This window comes from Peromyscus californicus, unplaced genomic scaffold, assembly GCF_007827085.1.
Source record: "Peromyscus californicus insignis strain IS unplaced genomic scaffold, ASM782708v3 Scaffold_7__1_contigs__length_154581171, whole genome shotgun sequence".
Taxonomy (NCBI): Eukaryota; Metazoa; Chordata; class Mammalia; order Rodentia; family Cricetidae; genus Peromyscus; species Peromyscus californicus.
Genome location: NW_026294595.1, coordinates 52053732 through 52071994, shown reverse-complemented (window position 1 = coordinate 52071994; position 18263 = coordinate 52053732). Strand labels below are relative to the sequence as shown.

Here is an 18263-nt window from a genome sequence, read left to right as displayed (position 1 = left end):
GCTCAAGTTTCAATAGAGAAAGAGTGGCTAGGGAGAGGCTGGGTGGCCTTGGGGGTGGAGGGGCAGCTGGGATTAACACTTAGTTTCCTCTGAATTGTTGTGGATGGAGCTGGGTGAAAGTGGAAAGGAGCCACATGCCTAGAGGTTTTTATAATTTGCTTAGATCTGAAAGAGACGCCTTTGCAAGTGACCAAACTGCTTAAAACAGCAAGACTTGGGGTTTGGTGAAGTGAGAAAGTGGAGAATAGCCCCCATCGGACTCTGGCAAGTTAGGCTCTAAAGAAGGTTATAAAACAATAAAACAGCCCTGGTGTGAAGGGCCAGGGTGTGAGGAAGCACAGGAGGCTCTTAAAACAGCTGAGCCCAGGAAGTCAGACGTGCACAACCCCACCGTGTGCCCAAATCACTCAGTGCAGAGCTCAAGGGTCCCTGAAGGCCCACATCTGAGTGGGCTCTTGAGTAGCTCCTCCCCACTGCTGGCTGCCCCCATCACAGGGAGAGAATGAGAAAGAAAGAAATGGAAGACTATCTCTGTCTATCCTACTCAGCAATCCAGGAAAAGGGCTGGGCATGCCTCAGGAGAATGTGGCCATCTCTGCTCATGGGAGACAGGAGAGACAGGAGTGGGAAGTGGGGAAATTTCCCCCGGCTCCCAGGAAGAGGCACACACAAGATGAGAACTGGGTCCTACCACCCTTCAGTGGCCCTCCAGACGTGCCACAAACCATGTGAAAATGTGATTTTTTTTCTGCTCTGATAAAATAATGGACATGCTGCATAGATTTGTAGAGCACACACACACATATGATTTATAAATCAAATGGAATTACAACAGTTCCTATCAGAAATTTCCACAGCCCAGAGAAGAGATTCTTTGTATGAAGATCTCTTTGCATGCTAATTTCCAGCCATTATATGTGCATTTCCAAACCTGCTTCCTGATTTGACTCTCATTAGCCAGAAAACAGGAGGTTGTTAATTCAGACACCAGGACATTCATTTCTTCTTCTTCTTCTTTTTAAAAGTCCATCAGCTATGTGAGGAGACTTTTGTGTTTTGATTGTTTGTTTGTCTTTTTTTTTTTTTTACAACTTGTGGCATATTCTTAAAGTAATGGGTAGAGATAACCCTTCAAAAACTGGGTTTTGGTAGCACCAAGTGAGCAGCTTTGAAATGAACCCTTGTTAATCACCTAGAAGAGATAATTAACATTGGGCAGGCGAGGAAAGCTTTAATTTTTAGGTTAAAATTAATTAAAGGGTAGATGACTTTCCGGGTCATTATGTTGTAAGGAGGTGAGATGGGGTGTAAACAAGTCTTGAGAAACGGTGTGTGGACCCACAGGGCCTGGTATCCAGTTGGGGATCAGTAGAGACTTTTTTTTTTTTGATGAGAGATGATGAAGGATGGTGACTGAGATGTGCTTGTAAACATCACTGGAGGTTACACATGAAGACACAGCCTCCCTCTGGGTATTTAAGAGAGTCACAGGAAAGGAGTCATGTAAGAAAATGGAAGGAAGGAAGAAATACATTGAGACAGACATCTTTGTTTTCTGATCTGAGAGCTCACAGGCAAAATGATTAAGGAGCCAGGGTGTGTCTTGCTCCACTCACCCTTTGTTATTCCACCCCACCTCCAGTGTCCTAGGATTTGTGAATGAAAGAGAGAGTGGGCATCAATGGGGAAAGCAGATCCTGTATATCAACCAGCCTGTTTCAGGTTCCTTCCTTCAGGCTTCTCCACCCCACCCCCTGTAATTGAAGTCCCTAGCAGGAAAGTGCCCAAACTCTGAGCCCCAGCCAACATCCTGTCCCCCAAGGACTTTCAATGTTGGTAGTAGTGATAATCAAACAGGAAGTGGGCAGAGAGGGTGACCCTCCTTTAAAATCTGTAAGGAAGCCAGGCAGTGGTTGGTGGCACATGCCTTTAATCCCGGCACTTAGGAGGCAGAGTCAGGCAGATCTCCAAGTTTGAGGCTAGCCTGGTCTACAAAGTGAGTTCTGGGACAGCCAGGACTACACAGAGAAGCCCTACCTTGGAAAACAAACAAACAAACAAACAAATCCGAAACTCTAAGAAATTAGTTTCCTGGTAAACTAGCACCCTGGGTATTGCCTTTTCTCAGAGTCAATTCTGAGAATTTCTGCCTGGTGGGCTTCTATGATAAAGGGTCCCTTGTAAGATTTCTCCAACCCAGATGCCAGAGCTGCTCCCAGGAAGGTGAGAGGGAAGGGGTTCCAGAAGACAGCATCAGGTGTCTCAAGTATAATGCAGGTCAACTTCAGCACACTCTGAAGAAAACTCTGCTGATGTCTCCTAGGAGGCCTCTTGCCGAGAGAAGATGTTGAACTCTCAGGTTAAATGTTTGCACAAGCAGGGACAGATGAGGGGAGGCTTTGGGTGAATTCCCTGGCCAAAGACACATGGTGCAAGGAGTCTGCCCAGGATTTGTGCTTAGGGACAGAGGCTAGGGTTAGAGCCAGAGAAGAACTGGACAGGGACTCCTAAGCAAGTGAGAAATGGGAGTCTGTCCTCGTGGCTGCTGAAGTCTCTCTCTCTTTCACAGTGGAGCTACTTAGCTAGTCTAAGTAAGGAAGAGACAATCCCCAAGGAAAAGGCCCTCAGTAGGAGGTGAGAAGCTCTCATTCTAGAAAAGAGCTTGGGGGCAGGATGTCTGACTTGGGGTCAGAGGCTAGAAAAGGCACTAGGGGTTCCAAGGAGGGCATTTAAGTGCTAGAGAGAACTAACTCGATGGCATGGGAATCGGGCGGCTGGGGGTGTTGCTCCTTTAGGCTACGGACAGAACTTTACAGGGGACACCTGGAGGCAGAAGAAACTCTGTGTGTTTTCAGAGAAAATCGAACTCAGATTCTGGTGGAGTCAAGAGAAGTGACTTAAAAAAGAGTGGCGGAAAAAAAAATCTGTGGGCAAGAGTCATGGAAGCTGGAGCCAGAAAGGCGGGCACCTGGTCTCAGGGAGTGTGCGCATATGCGTGGGTTAGAACCTGAAGTGGTGTTTATGGAATTCTTTCTAAAAGAGAAGGATTTCAGCCAGGCACAGTGGCACACACCTATAATCGATCTTAGCATTTGGGAGGCTGAGGCAGGATGACTGAGGGTCTGTGACGACAAGTTTGAGCTTCCTAACAGGATTTTGTCTCCAAAACTTGTGTTTGTTTGTTTCAAAGAAATGGAAAGGTCTTTGAAAATTGGAAGGGTACGTCCTTCCTAAAACACACCTTGTCCTTCCTCTGTCCCAAGCTGGATCAGGTTTAGTCATAGCCCTAATGGTTAAGTCATAGGGTGCAGGGAGAGTAAGCCAGATGGGCCTGGCTTTTTGCTTTCCTACTCCATCTTGTTCACATTCAAGGAGACAAGGATGCCCCGGAGTGTAGAAGAGTGACTATCTGGGTAGGTATGATTGACAGAAGGGAGGGTGATGCTGGAAGGGGCTGAGGGAGGTGACAGTGAGCTCAGGAGAGACTGCAAGGCCCCTTGAGCAGTTCAAAATGTGCCTGTGGGAGTGTGAGGCCACGTACCAAGGACCAAGAGCCCTTTCCTCCTGGGTGGAACCCTGATGTGTGTTGGTTCTAGACACTGAGACCTGAGAGGTCATTCCTGATGAGACCTGCCCAAGATTTATTTTATTTTGTTGTTTTGTTGAGATAGGGACTTGTTAAGTAGTCTAGGCTGGGTTTGAACTCCCTATGAAACAGAAGCAGGCCTCAAACTCAAATGTTGATCCTTCTGCCTCAGTTTCCTTCATCCTGGAACTATGGGCATGCACCATCACATCCAGTTCAGGTCTCATTTGTTCTTCCTAGAATTCAAGGCTTTAGTGAGTAAACCAGATTGTCTCTTTTGGCTGTAAAAGCCAAGGTCTTACTTATGAGAAAGTAGGGCCAATAATTATAAGGATTAAGTGTTAACTTTTTTATGTGCTAAAGCACCATTTTAAGTACGCAGCTAATAAGTATAGTCAATGTAGCTAGTATTATGCTCAGTGCAATACTAACATGAAAGTGAAAATCAAGACAGGTGTGGCAGGGTCGTGCCTGTAATCATGGTACCCAGGAGACTGGAGCAGGAGGATTGCCTTAAGTCCAAGGCCAGTCTGGTAACAAAATGAGATCCTGTCTTTAAAAAAGTAAAATTCGCATAAGAGCCCTTGATGGTACTCTTGTTATTCCTACTCTCACAGGAAGAGACAGGCTCAGAGGGTTTGTCCTGCTTGCCTAAAGTCACCAGCAAGTACATGGTAGAGGAACCCAACTAAGCCTGAGCTTCACTTAGAACCTGCTCTCTTTGAGCTCCCCAAGTCCAAAGTGAGGAACGCACAGACCCTGTCATTTCATCCAGATTGTCTCTTTTGGCTGTAAAAGCCAAGGTCTTACTTATGAGAAAGTAGGGCCAATAATAATAAGGATTATAATCATAATATTAAGTACGCTTAAAGTTTTTAAGTTACTACACAATCATACAATCGTGTAGTAACTTAAAAACAAACCAAAACAGACCCTCATGATTATAGCTCAAGGGGCTCTGGGCATGTGCAGTGTAGACAGAGAAGGAACTCGGCACCAGGAGAACAAAGAGCTAAGCAAGACAGACCCTTGACCCATGGCTCTCAAACATAAGTGCACAGCCTCCTCATTGCCTTGGGGAGAATGTTTTCAGGATGCCCAGACACCCCATCTTGACATTGGAATTCAGTGTGTATGGGGTGGAACCTAGACATTTCATTTATGCAGACATTTGCTGAGAAACATTGCCCTGAAGTAGTGAAGAGGGGGATATTTCAGGGACATTGTAGGACACTGTAGGGGACAACAGAGGATCAGTGAGCCAGGGTGAGTGGAAGTTGGTGTCACCCTTGAAGCAGGACCAGCCAGCAAAACACACAGCAGGCCTGCAGTGAGCACAGTGGTGGTGGCATGGTGTTGAGGACAGTCGTCCTGCACATCTGCCTGATCTGAGGACAATAGTCCTACACATCTGCCTGATTTGAGGACAGTCCTTCTGCACATCTGCCTGAGTCTCAAGCTGTGGAGTGCATCTTGGGATTTCCCCAGGCTTTCAGAGAGTCAGAAAGGTGTCACAGGGCTGAGGCCCTGTTCTAAATAAGCAGGGGGAGGTCAGTTGCCTTGCTAAAGACAAGCATGGTTCCATCCATGCTTGCTTTCCCATGCTGCCCATTCTGGGTACCAGAATTTGGGGCACAGCGAAAGGCAGGAACTGAGGCTATGTAGGGGACGAGGCGTCTCATTGGGGTCCTGTGGTTAAGGAACAGCTTGCCCCACCCTAAGATCCTAGTTGCCTGCTCCTAGAGAACCGCAAATCACGCCCTCTCTGGGTAGGCGAAGGAAATAATGTGGCCTTTCACCCCAGAATCAGTCTTCAGGCTCCGAGAAGCTCAGAGCTGTCTTTGCTGCGGGCAGCGGGAGGATAAGTGACCACCCCACTCTTGTCCGGGTGCTATGCACGTTGTGCGAGCTGAAGTGGAGGGCGGGGTAGAGGAAGGGGTGGCTCTTGTGCCCTCCCCTCCCCCTCCCGCCCAGGGCATCTGCGGCATCCGCGAAGCCAGCGAGACGCTTGTCCTACAGCGCCTCCTCCTGGACAAAGCTCCAGACAGCCAAACAGGGACACCACCAGCCCTGAAAACCTTAGGCTAGGCACTTCCTTCCTGGGGCCGAGGTCTCGAGGTCTCGGGGCATCAGAAGCTGGTCCTGCTACGTCCACTGGAGAGGCAGAAAGGAGTCCAGGAGTCCTTGAGGCTACTTCTCACCGCCCCACCCCCAGAGACAACAAGCTTGTGACCCAGAAGCGTGACAAGAGGAAAATCCCTCCAGTTTGTCCATTTATTTATTTATTTGATTGCTCTTTGCTGAGCCTGAGTCTTAGGACGTGCTATGCTGGCCTAACAAGATCCAGGAATAGCTGGTCTGAACAGGCAGTTTGAACAGGCTCCAGAAGAAAGGCCTTTTCCCAGGGCACGCAGCACCAGCCTGAAAAATCTTTGTATTTCCCGAGGGTCGTGAGTGTGTGTGTGTGTGTGTGTGTGTGTGTGTGTGTGTGTGTGTGTGTGTGTGTGTGTGTGTACCTGGAAAAAATTCTACTTACTACTAGCTCGTATTTACACCCTGTTTTTAATGCACAGACAAACTGGGTGGGGCGGTAAGTCTAGATCGAAAGTAATTGTAGTCATGGGTAAAGTTAGTTGCTATCTTTAGATAGAAGGCTGGAAGAAAAGATGAGCAGCAAATCCAGGGGGAAGGTAATAGATCTGGCTATCCCTTCCTCTCGCCCCCTCCCCCATCGGAGCAGGGCTGGTTCCATCTCTGGGCTGGGCTATTTCACTGCACATGCGCTGGGCGCTGGGCGTGCGCAGCCCCGCACTGCGGAGGCTCTGAGCTTGCCCGCCTGGAGCACAGTACCCTGGGCTGCACCGCACACGACTCCAGCGCCTGTCTGCAGAGACTCTTGGAAATCACAAAAGAGACAGGAAATGTAGTTTCCTTTCTCAGGAAAATCTGAATTAACGCCTCAACTAATCTTTCTAGTTTGCTGGTCCAGTTCCGTCAAATTAACTAAATCTCCATGTTGTTCACGGACACTCTGAGCATTATCTTTCGGATCAGAATTTTCACATCTGGAGCACAGCTTCCCCTGAGTGGTCTATTAATGGGGGTGGAGTCACCCCACCTTGCATTTAGAAAGCATAATTTCTCCTTTAGTTTTGCAAAAACCGTCAAGTCTAGGGGATACTTTCTTTTGAAACAATGGTAGTATCTATTTTCATCATTTCCGAAAAAGTGCACCTAAATTGGATTTAAATCGGAATTCCGAGTTCTTGGTTGCTTCTCCACAGCTTCCTGTGCCCCCGCATACCCTTACTGGCCGCCGCACTGCGACAAGGCCGTAAATACCTCTAACAGCTGCCTGCCAGCCCAGGGTGAAATACTGTCTTTGTTCGCATTTCCCCTGCCTCTCAAGCTCAGAGAACAGAATTCTGGCAAAATACACGTATTTGTAGAAAGATATGACGGGAAAACCACGCTTGGTGTTTAGTCCTTGTTCTTGGCTACATTTATAATAGCCAACTTCGCTCTTTTTTCTGGTTCTTCCAGAGACTGACTCTCAGCTCATGGCCACCACAGACGACACCAAGGCCAGGACATTGGCTCGCAAGTCTATAAATAGAGGTTTGGACCCAGGACGCGGGGAATTGTGCCCACAAACCTCTGAGCTTTTAGGCTCCGAATATTTAAAAAATTTTTCTTTTCCTTTCCATTTTCTTTCTTTTTTATATTTATTTATTTATGTTGTTGTTAGGTTCACAGAAACAATGGAGGCAGTTATGGCGGTACAAACCTCTTATACTTTCCTTGTAGAGAAAATGTGTGACTTGCCAAATATTTTTTCCCAAGATGCAACCAACCACTTCTTTCCAATAAGCTTTTAATGCTACCACAAGACTTACATAGATTGCCTCAGTCCTCCATATCTGCACATGGCATCACCTCCCTCTGTGAAGTCAGAACCATCTTAGTCCCTGTAGGAGCCTGGGCCACCAAACCCAGGAAAAAGCAGCTGAAACCCCAAACCTACAACGTGGCCACCAGAGCGTCCAGTCCACCCCCAGCATCACCCAGTCTCAGAACATCAAGTCCACCCTCAGCCCCACCCAGCTGCAATCGACCTTGCGGGGCCTATGCACCCAGCCAAGGAGCTTGCTTTTCAAAAGGGAATGCTTCTTCTGTCTATCAGAGAACTGTCTAGGTGTCATCATCGTGTGATGGGAAACTGCTTACAAGATACAGACACTCGAAATCAAAAAAAAAAAAAAAAAAAAAATCCCGCTCCAGAGTGTGGACATTCAGAGTTACCGACCCAGGACAATTCTGCAGACATCAACTAGCCCTCCATTTTGAAATGAGAGTGATTTCTCCCTTGATCATTAAAAAACACTTTCCTGTAAATATATGATCTATTGTTCACAAATACTTGTACAGCCAACACTGTTAAGCTGGAGTATTTGGGCAAACAATAAGGATTTATCAATAGGCACTTGGGGGATTGTAGCCCACCACCATGTGCAGTCTTATGCGCAATGCGGCAGATTGCCTGAGGTTTCAGTGCTTCCCTATGTGTTTATGAAGGAATCGGAAATAGAAGTTGCCAAATGCATCATCAAACACCATCCAAAATGGTTGGGGGAAAACAACATTATGTTCTGCAAAGGTTTTCTTTTTCTTTTTTTTCTGTGTGTTTTGGTTCAGTAGTTTCAAAGTAGGAAAATGTTGCTGTGTGGCATTTATTGGTAAGTGAAAAAATTACCATAATGCATTTAGAAAGAAAAAAAAAAAACCCTGCTCTTTCACCACTCTGACAAATGAGAAACACACGCGATGTTTGAACTTAGAAATGCCTCGCATTTCTCAAATATCTATTGGGTTTATCCTAAAACCTGCACCAGATTTTCTGATCTTACATCCTAAAACAAACATCCATTTTGTGACACAAAATAGTCCAAATTCACCTCATACATTATTGGATGTAGAAGGAACCTAGCTTGAGTTATTACCAGTTTTCCCCTAAGAATTAGAGAAACGTTTTAATATAACTAAAACGCCATTTCATACACAAGGCCCAATAAACTATAAACCCTAAAAATTGGCCTCACTCACGAAACACATCCCGAGTACACAGAATCCACCCCACCCCCACCCATGCCCCAACCCTCGAAAAACACCTGTTAACCTAACATAGCTCTGACCACCGTCAAACCACAGAAGCTCGGTATTCTGTACTATAGGAAACCTTTATTGACTCCCACCCCCAGCCAAACTGAGGTGTCCAGAAGCCATCTGCACACTCTTCTTCCCAGGGCGGATTCGGGGGTGGGGTGGGGGACCGGATCTGAGGGTTCCCAAGCCAAGGGATCTCTGGGGGAGGGGGGAAACGAAGGAGTCCCCTATGCACTTCTGAGCCCAGCAGGACCCCCACCTCGAGCCCCAAGGGACAAGCATCAGGGAGGGAGACGCAGAGAACGATCCCAGGGTTCTTGGGTAATACAGGGCGCCGGGAAGGTGGCACCCATTGCCCGAGGCGGTGGCGCGGGCAGCTCGGGCGGGCGCCGGGAGGGCGGCTCTTACCCGGAGGCTGCCGAGCTGCGGGCGGTCGGCCCCGGCGGCGGCTGGAATCCATCAGGCTCTGCCGGGCTGCGCGCACCCTCGGCGGCAGGTTCGGGCTCATGTTGCTGGAGGGACCGGGTGGGAAGCCCGCGGCCGCCCGGGCAGAGCAGGCGGGCGGCTCCCCGCAGGGGTGTGAGCCGCGGCGGGGGGCTCGGCGCCCGGGGCTCCTTCGGGGCTCCCTGCCGGCTCCGGAGGCAGCCGCGATGGGCACCCGGGGCGAGCTGCCCTGGAGTCGCGACGGGAGCCCAGGCCGCTGCGGACCCCGCGATCCCGCAGCCGGCGACTGGAGCCCACCTCTGCAGAGACAAAGGTTAGAAAAAGAGGGGGTGAGGCTCTGGGAAAGCAGAATGCGGGGGCAAATTCGCCTGGGAAATCAGGAAAAAGGCCGTGAAGGCGAGCGGCGCCTGCACATGACCAGCCGCAGCCAATGACAACCGCAAATAGGTCATAAAAAGGTCTATTACCAAGTTGTAAATTTTCTTCAAACAAAAAGGAATTTACTGCAATTCCTTGCGGATTTTGCACATACAGCTCGCGAGCGCCATGTTTTTCCTCTCCTTTCTCTACTCACTCTCCTCTCTTTCTCCCTACCCCTCCTCTTTATCTCTTTCTTCTTTCCTTTCTCTTCGGAATCTCTCTCTCTCTCTCTCTCTCTCTCTCTCTCTCTCTCTCTCTCTCTCTCTCTCTCTCTCTCTCTCTCTCTCTCTCTCTCTCTCTCTCTCGTTCTCTGTGTTCTCTCTCCTCTGTTCTCTCTCTCTCTCTCTCTCTCTCTCTCTCTCTCTCTCTCTCTCTCTCACACACACACACACACACACACACACACACACACACACACACACACACACCTTTTCTAGGAATTACTGGGCATTTTTGTTTTTGTTTGGCTCAAAACCTCTGGTGCAATTGGCCGCCATGTGCGAGGAAAATGCGTGCCGGCGGCGCTCAGTCTCTGGGGCTGTCATCCCCACAGCGCCTCCCCCAGTCCCCACGTCTCCCCCTACGTTGGTCACTTGGCTTCTCTCCTCCTCTCCTTCACAAAAACACTTGTCCAGAAGGAATGTCAGGCACTCTCAGTTTTTACCCGCTCATCCCAGGCAAGCCACATCCCAAATTTTGTCCAGAAAATTGGGCTGCACAGGCCCAGAAAGCCCACGCCCTTCTCACACTTGGCTCTAACCTAAACTGGGGTCCCTCTGGCCCCCTGGGGTTTTCTGTGATGGGAGAGCAATCGCCCATCCCAAAGGCCATAAATATTTCTAGATACTTGTCTACCTCTCTGAAATACCATTTTGAGCACCCACGGCTGACTTTTTAATTTATAGCCACAGGAACGAACACCCCCCCCCCCCACACACACACCCCAGCCCCTCACTTTAGGTGTAAAGACTTTTGTGGAATTTAATTCCAGTCCTCTGCGCTCTTAATTCCGTCGCTCCCATCCCCCGTGAAAGTGCTTAGTTCCTTTCTGGAGAAGAGAGGGGCTTTATCTGTTCACGAAATCTAGAAAAAAAAAATTTCCCCTCAAAGGTTGGACTCCTATCTCCTTTGCATTCTCAGTGGGACCCTCTCTGGTGAACTCCACCTGAAAGTCAATGTCCTGGGCTGACCTCGCACATTCCCCTCACGGGCACTGTCAGCCCGCTGTCAGGCCCTGCCTGGAAGGGGTCACTACCCTGTTCAGTCTTTTCAGAACATTCTAGCAAGACATTTATAAGTATAAGCTCTTTGCCAGAAACATCTTCACACCCAGGAAGCGACTATTAGGTACGAACTTGTTTAAGTAGGGAATGCACAGCACCCTTTTGTGTAGGCCGTTTGTATCCCAAGAGAAAGTTCTGATGACCTTGGATAATTTTAATTAAAGGGCTTCTGCCACCATCTGTCAGCGAAAGTCTTATTTCTTGAAAAGGCCAGTGGGCCCTAATTTTGCTGGTCCATTAAAATGTGTGCTCTCTTTCTCTTTCCACCTCTAGCCATCCAAGGATTCAGCAAACACCAAAAATATGGAGGACAGACGCTGGATGTGAAGTCTTATGCACTGTATTAAACATGTTATTACACAAGGGAATGGGCAAGCTGGTGTTCCTCCCCTGGTTCAGAACATTTTACGTTGCTCTATACACATGGAACTGGGTAAAGAGATTGTTCAATTCTAAACCATTCTAGAAACGAATCTGTTTGCCTCTGCATCATCTTCCCTCCACTCAAATAAAAGTAGACTTTATCACCTGCCTTTGTAGCTTGGAGAATGAGACAAGGGACCGCACAGAAAAGGCAGCCATGTTTCACTGCTTGTCTGCTGCCCAGAGGAAGCAATGTGTTGTGGGACTTACAAAATGGTACCCTTGAACTGACTTTCCTCTACAAAGGAGTAGGAGCCACACCCTCTTTTTGTGTTTCTGGCTCTTGTACAATCTAGTCCCTCAGATGGCTTTTCTTTTAGTCAGTGCTAACATGGAGGGGTCTTGATTTTTACCTTATCACTTTATAGACTACTCTAAGTCTCCTCTCAGGGCAGAAAAGCTCCACCTGGGTTTGCAGAAGGGTCTCTGAAGGTTTACGTGAATTTATGCAGAAAAAAAAGTCTGTTTCTTACTGCAGTCCTTCACTGTTTACAGATCTGAGCCACTTAGAAAAGCATCTTGCAGTGCTCCCGCCAACAGTCCCTCTACGGAGACACCATCATGGGGTGAGGAGGTCTAACCACTGTACAGAGAAAATGGAGATCAAGGAGAGGAAGAGAGGGAAGGGGAGCAAAGGGTGGAGGGGAGGGATTCCTCAAGGTCTTTATCTGGAGACAGATCTATCTTTTTTCGTAGCTGCAGAAGGAAACATTTACTTCTACATGTACTACCAACACTTTATGTGAATTTCTGTATAAGTACAAATTCATAATCTCAAAACACCAGTTGTTGCAACAGTTTGTACATGAGCTGGGATTTTACCATGGTTTAGGGGCCAGTGTCACCCAAAGGTGCATTTCCAGAGCAGTATAGATTGCCAGAATGTCAAAGACGTGGCATTTTTACCTTACTTCCCATCCCTGAGTTCCACTTCCACTCATCCACTTAGTAGGTCCTTTTCCTAATCAAATTTTGTCCAATTCCAGTTTGAAGACAGATATTTGGTGGAGCATTCTTGAGTGAAAGATAGCAGTTTTTTATTTATTTACTTTTATTCTATGTGTATAAATAAATATTTTGCCAGCATGTATGTGTGCCACGTTCGATTCCCTGGAACTGGGATTATATATGGCTGTGAGCTACCATATTGGATGCTGAGAATCAAACCCTGGTCTTCTGCAAGAGCAAGTGCTCATAACTGCTGAGCCATCTCTCCAGCCCTGGAGATAGCAAATTTTAAAGAGTTCCTTAAATCAAAACAATTGGAGTTTAGCCAACACTGGTTTCCAGGTAGCTTATGCCTAAGGCTGTTTCCCAGAGAGGCTCTCGGCCTGAGGCATCCTTGCTCTGTTCCAGCCAGCACAGATTCAGGCAGTACACAAGAGCAAAACGTCCCCAAAGGCAGCACTGGCCTTTGCAGCTGTCTCCTCTGTACAAATGCTTAAGCCTTGGACACTCCCGACTTCACCTGTCTTTCCCGGCTTAGGTTAGCAAATGTCACAACCACAGCCTCTTCCCCGGGTGGAGAGCCAGGTGGGGATTTGCCCCTAACCCAGTCAGTACCAATCTTGCTATCCACAAACACCTGGCAGTGAACCTGGCCCCAAACTAAAGAATCTTCTTTTCCTGCCCATGTAATATAAACCACTCTGAAAATTAACAATAAAAAAACCCCACATCTTTAAAAGTAAACATGGCTTTAAAAAAAAGTTCTCAACGTCTGCTTGAAGGTGTTTCCATTTTCAGTGAGAAATGAGATCTTACTTGAATTTCTTCTTTCCCTCTTTTCTCGCCCTCCTCCCCCACCCCTGTATAAAAAGGCAGCTGCAGAGTAGCCCCAAATGGGAAATGGATATCTTGTTACTAATAAATGCCAAACGCCAGCTTCAACTAGGACTCTATGGTATTAAGCTGTGGTGTAACCTGGACTCTGGGTCATCAGGCCTAAGACTTGACTTGAATCATTTTGAGGTTCAAAGCTGTCACAGTATCATACCAGGATTATTTAATGCAAGACGAAGCATGGATAGTCAGCCCACTCTGGAAGGAAGCCCCAGACCATCATCATTTATTGTATTATTATTATTATTATTATTAAAACAGCTTGGAAAGTATATAACCCACACCTGCTTATCAAATAGAAAGCTGGAGCAGGTCACTGCCTTCATGTGAGCCCTGGTCATTGTTTGTGACTGGCGAGGAGATGGTGTTTTCCGAACGCTCAAAGATATCAGCTCTGCTCTTTAAGGAGGTACATTTCTTTATTGAGGAGCTATGCTCTGGAGCGGTTGTTTACACTCGAGTTTCTGCGTTTACACTCAGGGCTTGTTTCAAATAGGTAAGGTCATGGCTTTCCTGAAGAACAGCAGAGGATGAACGTACCAACCGACATCTGAGAGGAACAGAGCAAGCAGGCTTTAAAGGAGCATGCCAGCAGTGCAAAGAGAATTCTAATCAATATGCCACCTACTTGACAAAGCCGAAACACAGAGCACGAGACCTAGAAATCCCAGGAGATTACAAGCAGGCTGCGAAACGAAAGCAAGGCCACTTGCCAGAGTGCAAAGTTAATGAAAATGTTGCAATTAGTTTTCAAGTATTAATTCTCTAGATTATTCAATCGCCATAATTTGTATGGACTACAGAAACACGGCTAAACGTCGATTGTTACATTATCCTTAAACTCTTGTCACTGGCACAACACTCTCCTAAGTTTAAGGAAGCCGAGAGCCTGGACGATACATTGCACTCTTCAGGTAATGTGCTTTTCCAATATCTGGCCCAGACTCTTCCCTGACAGACATTTACAAAAATGTTCAAAGAAACTTCTGGAAGTAAACCAAAAGACACCCGAACCATCGTTACAAAAGCAGAAAGAAAAATATAAATAATACATTTCATCAAATAATATAAAGCAAATATTCTGCAGGCATAATTTTTTTTAAAAAAATTATTAATAGACTTCTTTTAATTTACTCACTTACTCACCATAAAGATTTAAAATGTTCAAGTGCACTTGTTTGATTAATAAAGCATTTTATACTCAATCATTTAGTGCTGATCATTAGGAAGTTTACGTTGTTGAGGCAAATCACCAGCTCAGACATTAAAAACAACCATTATAAAAATATAGCTACAAGGTCGGTATCAAATTACCCTTCTATAGGGCAGCTCAAGGACTGCTTCTATGCGATACTACAAACTGTTTTTTAAAAAATGCCCAAATCCCTTTCAAAGCGCAGAAACCTCAAGAGCAGTGGCATTAAGGTAGCTTGAAACACAGGTAAAGTCCTTTTCAAAAAGGAAGGGGGAAAAGGCGGTGTCCACCAGCATCTGCTGATCGTTAGTCTTAATAGTCTGTGGTAAAAACTGTGAAGTTTAGAAGTTAATCTGTGGGGCCTTCGGCTCCATCTTCCTCCAGGTCTCGGGCTTCCTTCTTGGGTTCTCCGTCCTTCGCCTCGGGCCGGGACACGGGGAACTTATCTTTGTTGTTTTCTTTTTTCCATTTCATCCTCCTGTTCTGGAACCAGATTTTTACCTGTCTCTCCGTGAGGGCCAGGGTATGGGAGACCTCGATTCTTCTCTTCCTGGTCAGATAAGGGTTAAAAAGGAATTCCTTTTCCAGCTCTAGGGTTTGGAAGCGGCTGTAGGTCTGCCTTCCTCTCCGTCTACCAGGAGCTGCTGATGGAAACAACAAAAAAGAGGAGGAAAATCAACGTGTTTGGCTTTTTTTTTTTTTTTTTTTGGTTTTGGTTTTTTTTAAAAAAAAATGGTTGATGTCTCTGAATGCTGTTGGAAGTTTCTGGAACGGGCTTAAGAGACGAAATACACAGTGGTCTTTAATTCTGATACAGATATGGGGTGTGCAGGCAAGAGAAGCAGAGACACGGTCTTCACGATTATTGCGTCCCCATCATCTTTACATACTTTTTTTTATAAAAGTCCGTATTAGTTTATGTACAGGAGCCACAGTGGTTACACAAGGAGGAAAAGGGGGGGGGCGAGGGAAAGGACAGGGATGTTTTAAAGCCAGAACGTGAGATGAAAGCAGATTTCTCCCCTCCTTAGGAAAAAAAAAAGCAAGCGCATCCCAACCTTGTGGTCTCATCCAGGGAAACATTTGAGCAGGAGACGAGCTCTGATTTAAGTGGTCTGGGTCCTCGCCAATATTACCACTGGACGATTTACAGTCAGGATATTGTACCAGCTCGGCCTCTTTCTGGGTCGTAAAAATCGGCTGTCTCTGTAAGTTATCGTATCCGTAAAACTTCGCGGGTTCCCCGTGACAGGCAATCCCGCCGCAGGGGGGAGGCGGAGGGTGCGGAGGAGGAGGAGGAGGAGGTGGGGCGGCCTGGTAGGCAGCGGCGGCGGCGGGGCTGCCCGCGCCGGCGGCGTGGAAGTAGTCCTGCCCGGGGCCCGGGCCGCCCCCTCCGCCGCACCCGGGCGGCGGCGGCGGCGGCGGCGGGTGCGGGTGCGCGTGCGCCTGCGGGGGCGCGTGCGGGAAGCCGGCCGCGCTGTTGCCATAGAGCTGCAGGGCGGCGGCGTGGCGGCCGCTGACCTCGGGCGCGAAGTGACAGTCGTAGTAAGTGGGATTGATGGCCTCGCCCGCCGCGGCCGCCGCCGCCGCCGCCGCCGCGGCCGCCGCCTTGTACTTGGAGTACAGCGGGTTCACGAAGTACGAGCTCATCGGGGCGGCGGCCGCCGCGGGCGGGCGGGCGGGCGGGCGGGCGGCGCGGAGCCGGCGAGGGGCGCGCCTCAGCTCGGCCGCGCGGCCGCGGGGGCCTCTGGGGCGGCGGCTCGAGCCGCGGGGGCCGCCGGGGCCGCCGGGCCTCGTCCACCCGCTCGTCCGCCCGTCCGCCCGCCGGCTCGTCGGCTCGGCCCGGCGCGCGCTCCCTGCCCTCAGGCCCGGCCGTCCGGCCGCTGGGCGCTCATGTCCGGCTCTCGCGCCGCCGCCGCCGCCGCCCTGGCCTCGGCCTCGGCCCCGGCCTCGCGCCGCCTCCCTCGCGCGCCGCCGCCGCCGCCGCCGCCGCCGCCGCCCTCCGGGCCTCTCCCGCCGGCGCGCGCCCGCTGGGCCGCAATAGAATCGCCGCCGCCGCCGACGCCCCCGGTGACCCGGGCCGCGGCCTCCAGTTTCCTCCCGGGCCTGCACCAGGGCGGCCCGAGCGCCCCGGGGGCGAGGAAGAGAGTGCAGTGCGCGCGGGGCCACCGGGGGAGACGCCGAGGCTCGGGTTCGCGAGCCCCCGCTCTGCAGGGAGACGCCAAGAAAACACACCCCTCTGCCCGGTGCCACCTCTCACCTCAACCTCTCCCCCCGCCCCACCCCACCCCCCGCCGCCGCCGCCGCCGCCGCCGCCGCCGAGGCTGCCGCCCCGGTGCGCGCCGGCGAGGCATTTTCGCACCCCGCCACTGCCAGGAGAGGGAGCGAGATGGGGGGCGAGATAGCCGCGCGGAGGGATCCGGGCGGTGGCGAAGCGGCCCCCCTGCGCCGGACGGACGGGACGCCTCACGCCCGCCGGCCCCGGGATGCCTCCGCCAGCCTTAAAGGGGGCCCATAAAGCCGCACTGCCAAGGGCTCCGGGGGGCCCCCGGGCCCGCGGGGAGGGGGCGCGGCCGAACCTTAGCCTTGGGGCCGCCAGGGAGGTCACTCCCAGGAGGCTGCAGAGCAAACGACCTCTCCCCACAGCTCCCGGGGCTGCCCAGTAGAGACTGGCCGTGGCCTCTTTTTTTTTTTTTTTTTTGCATTTCTGAACGTGGACGAGCTGAACGAGGTGGACGGATTGGCCCTTGCATTTGTTGGTTTGGGCCTGTCTGCGTGGTTTTTTGTTTTGTTTTTTTGTTTTGTTTTTGATGAAGAGCCACAATCCCGGCCTCCAAATCCTCCCGGCCTTATCAAAGCGAATCAAAAGTCCTGCTTTTTCCAGCCGAGCAGGCCTTGTGGAAATGAGATGTACATTTACCCTTGACGCACTGCATGCCTGGCTGAGGCTCCCAGGTTAATTGATATTTAATGGAAATCATGCCCATGAATATAGTTTCCATCATTTCACCCTTGATAGACGTCAGTGTTGGGCGCAGCGGGGGGAGGCTGGAGAATGTGGGAAGGGTGCATTAGCGTCGCCGAGGGAGTGCACAGAAGAGCTCCAGGAACGTTCCCAGTGGGAAGAAGGACTCACGCCGGGGTGGGTGGCGTTTCCTAGGGCAGGGCGCAAGGCTCTGGGGTCCCCACCCGGGCGCCCAGCGGACTTGGGCGGGCTGTGGCCCCGGGTGGAGCGCGGGGGGCAGGCACTCGAGTCCCCCAGCCGAGATTCGGATCGGGCCGGTTCCAGGCAGCTGCGGGCAGGCCCTGTCCTCTGCTAACGACTTTAGCTCATACACCGAATCTGTAAAACAACTACCGAGACTGGGTGCAGGCCTTAGCTTAAACCTGATCCCCCCACCCCCCACCCCGAGAGAAAATAAAGAGAAGGCTCACGAGGGGCTAGTTTGTGAGCGATAAGGAAGGGAAGCAGAGTCCTCTGCGGAAGTCCAGGGTTCGCGTTTTCGGGAATGGGCCAGTGTCCGGATTTGGGCAGCTGTGCAGAGCTGCGTGGCTTTACACCACCAACCGCTTCCCCACACGCTTTCATCCTTTTCTTTTCTCTCGTTTGAATGTCCAATAAATATATTTATATTATCTCTCTCCCCTCCCTCCCTCCTTTCCTCCCTCGCTCTCTCTCCTCCCCTCTTTCCATCCCTCCCTCCCTTCCTCCCACTTTAGGTGCTGAACCCTTTATCCTTTGGGATAATCGGTGTCTGGAGGGCACCAGGTCCTTTGGTCTTGAGAACAGAGCTTGGAGATACACCCCAGCTCGCCAAAGACTGGCTTACACTAAATCACACTGCGCTGACTTGCCACGGCCAAATCCAAATGCCCCAAACCCCAGATGGACTTCGGATGCAAGCAG

The 18263-nt window shown here is 50.0% G+C and overlaps 1 protein-coding gene across 2 annotated transcripts; it reads right to left on the bottom strand.

Moving 5' to 3' along the window:
* Nucleotides 1–14302: 14302 nt before the first annotated feature.
* Hoxd8 (homeobox D8) lies at nt 14303–16006 on the bottom strand. 2 transcript variants are annotated; one of them, XM_052724353.1, is made up of 2 exons: nt 15415–16006; nt 14303–15000 (listed from the first exon to the last, which is right to left on the bottom strand). In XM_052724353.1, exons 1-2 carry the CDS (start codon nt 16004–16006, stop codon nt 14705–14707), a joined length of 888 nt encoding a protein of 295 aa, XP_052580313.1. In that variant the 3' UTR covers nt 14303–14704. The 2 variants fall into 2 exon arrangements, with proteins under 2 accessions (XP_052580313.1, XP_052580314.1); XM_052724354.1 differs by having other exon boundaries at nt 14303–14997.
* Nucleotides 16007–18263: the final 2257 nt, after the last annotated feature.

Excerpts from the sequence above, each read along its gene's own strand:
- Hoxd8 (XM_052724353.1), bottom strand. The coding sequence starts at position 16,006 with ATGAGCTCGTACTTCGTGAACCCGCTGTACTCCAAGTACAAGGCGGCG. Across the intron at positions 15,001-15,414 it reads TCCCTGGATGAGACCACAAG|CAGCTCCTGGTAGACGGAGA; the intron begins GTTGGGATGCGC and ends TGTTTCCATCAG.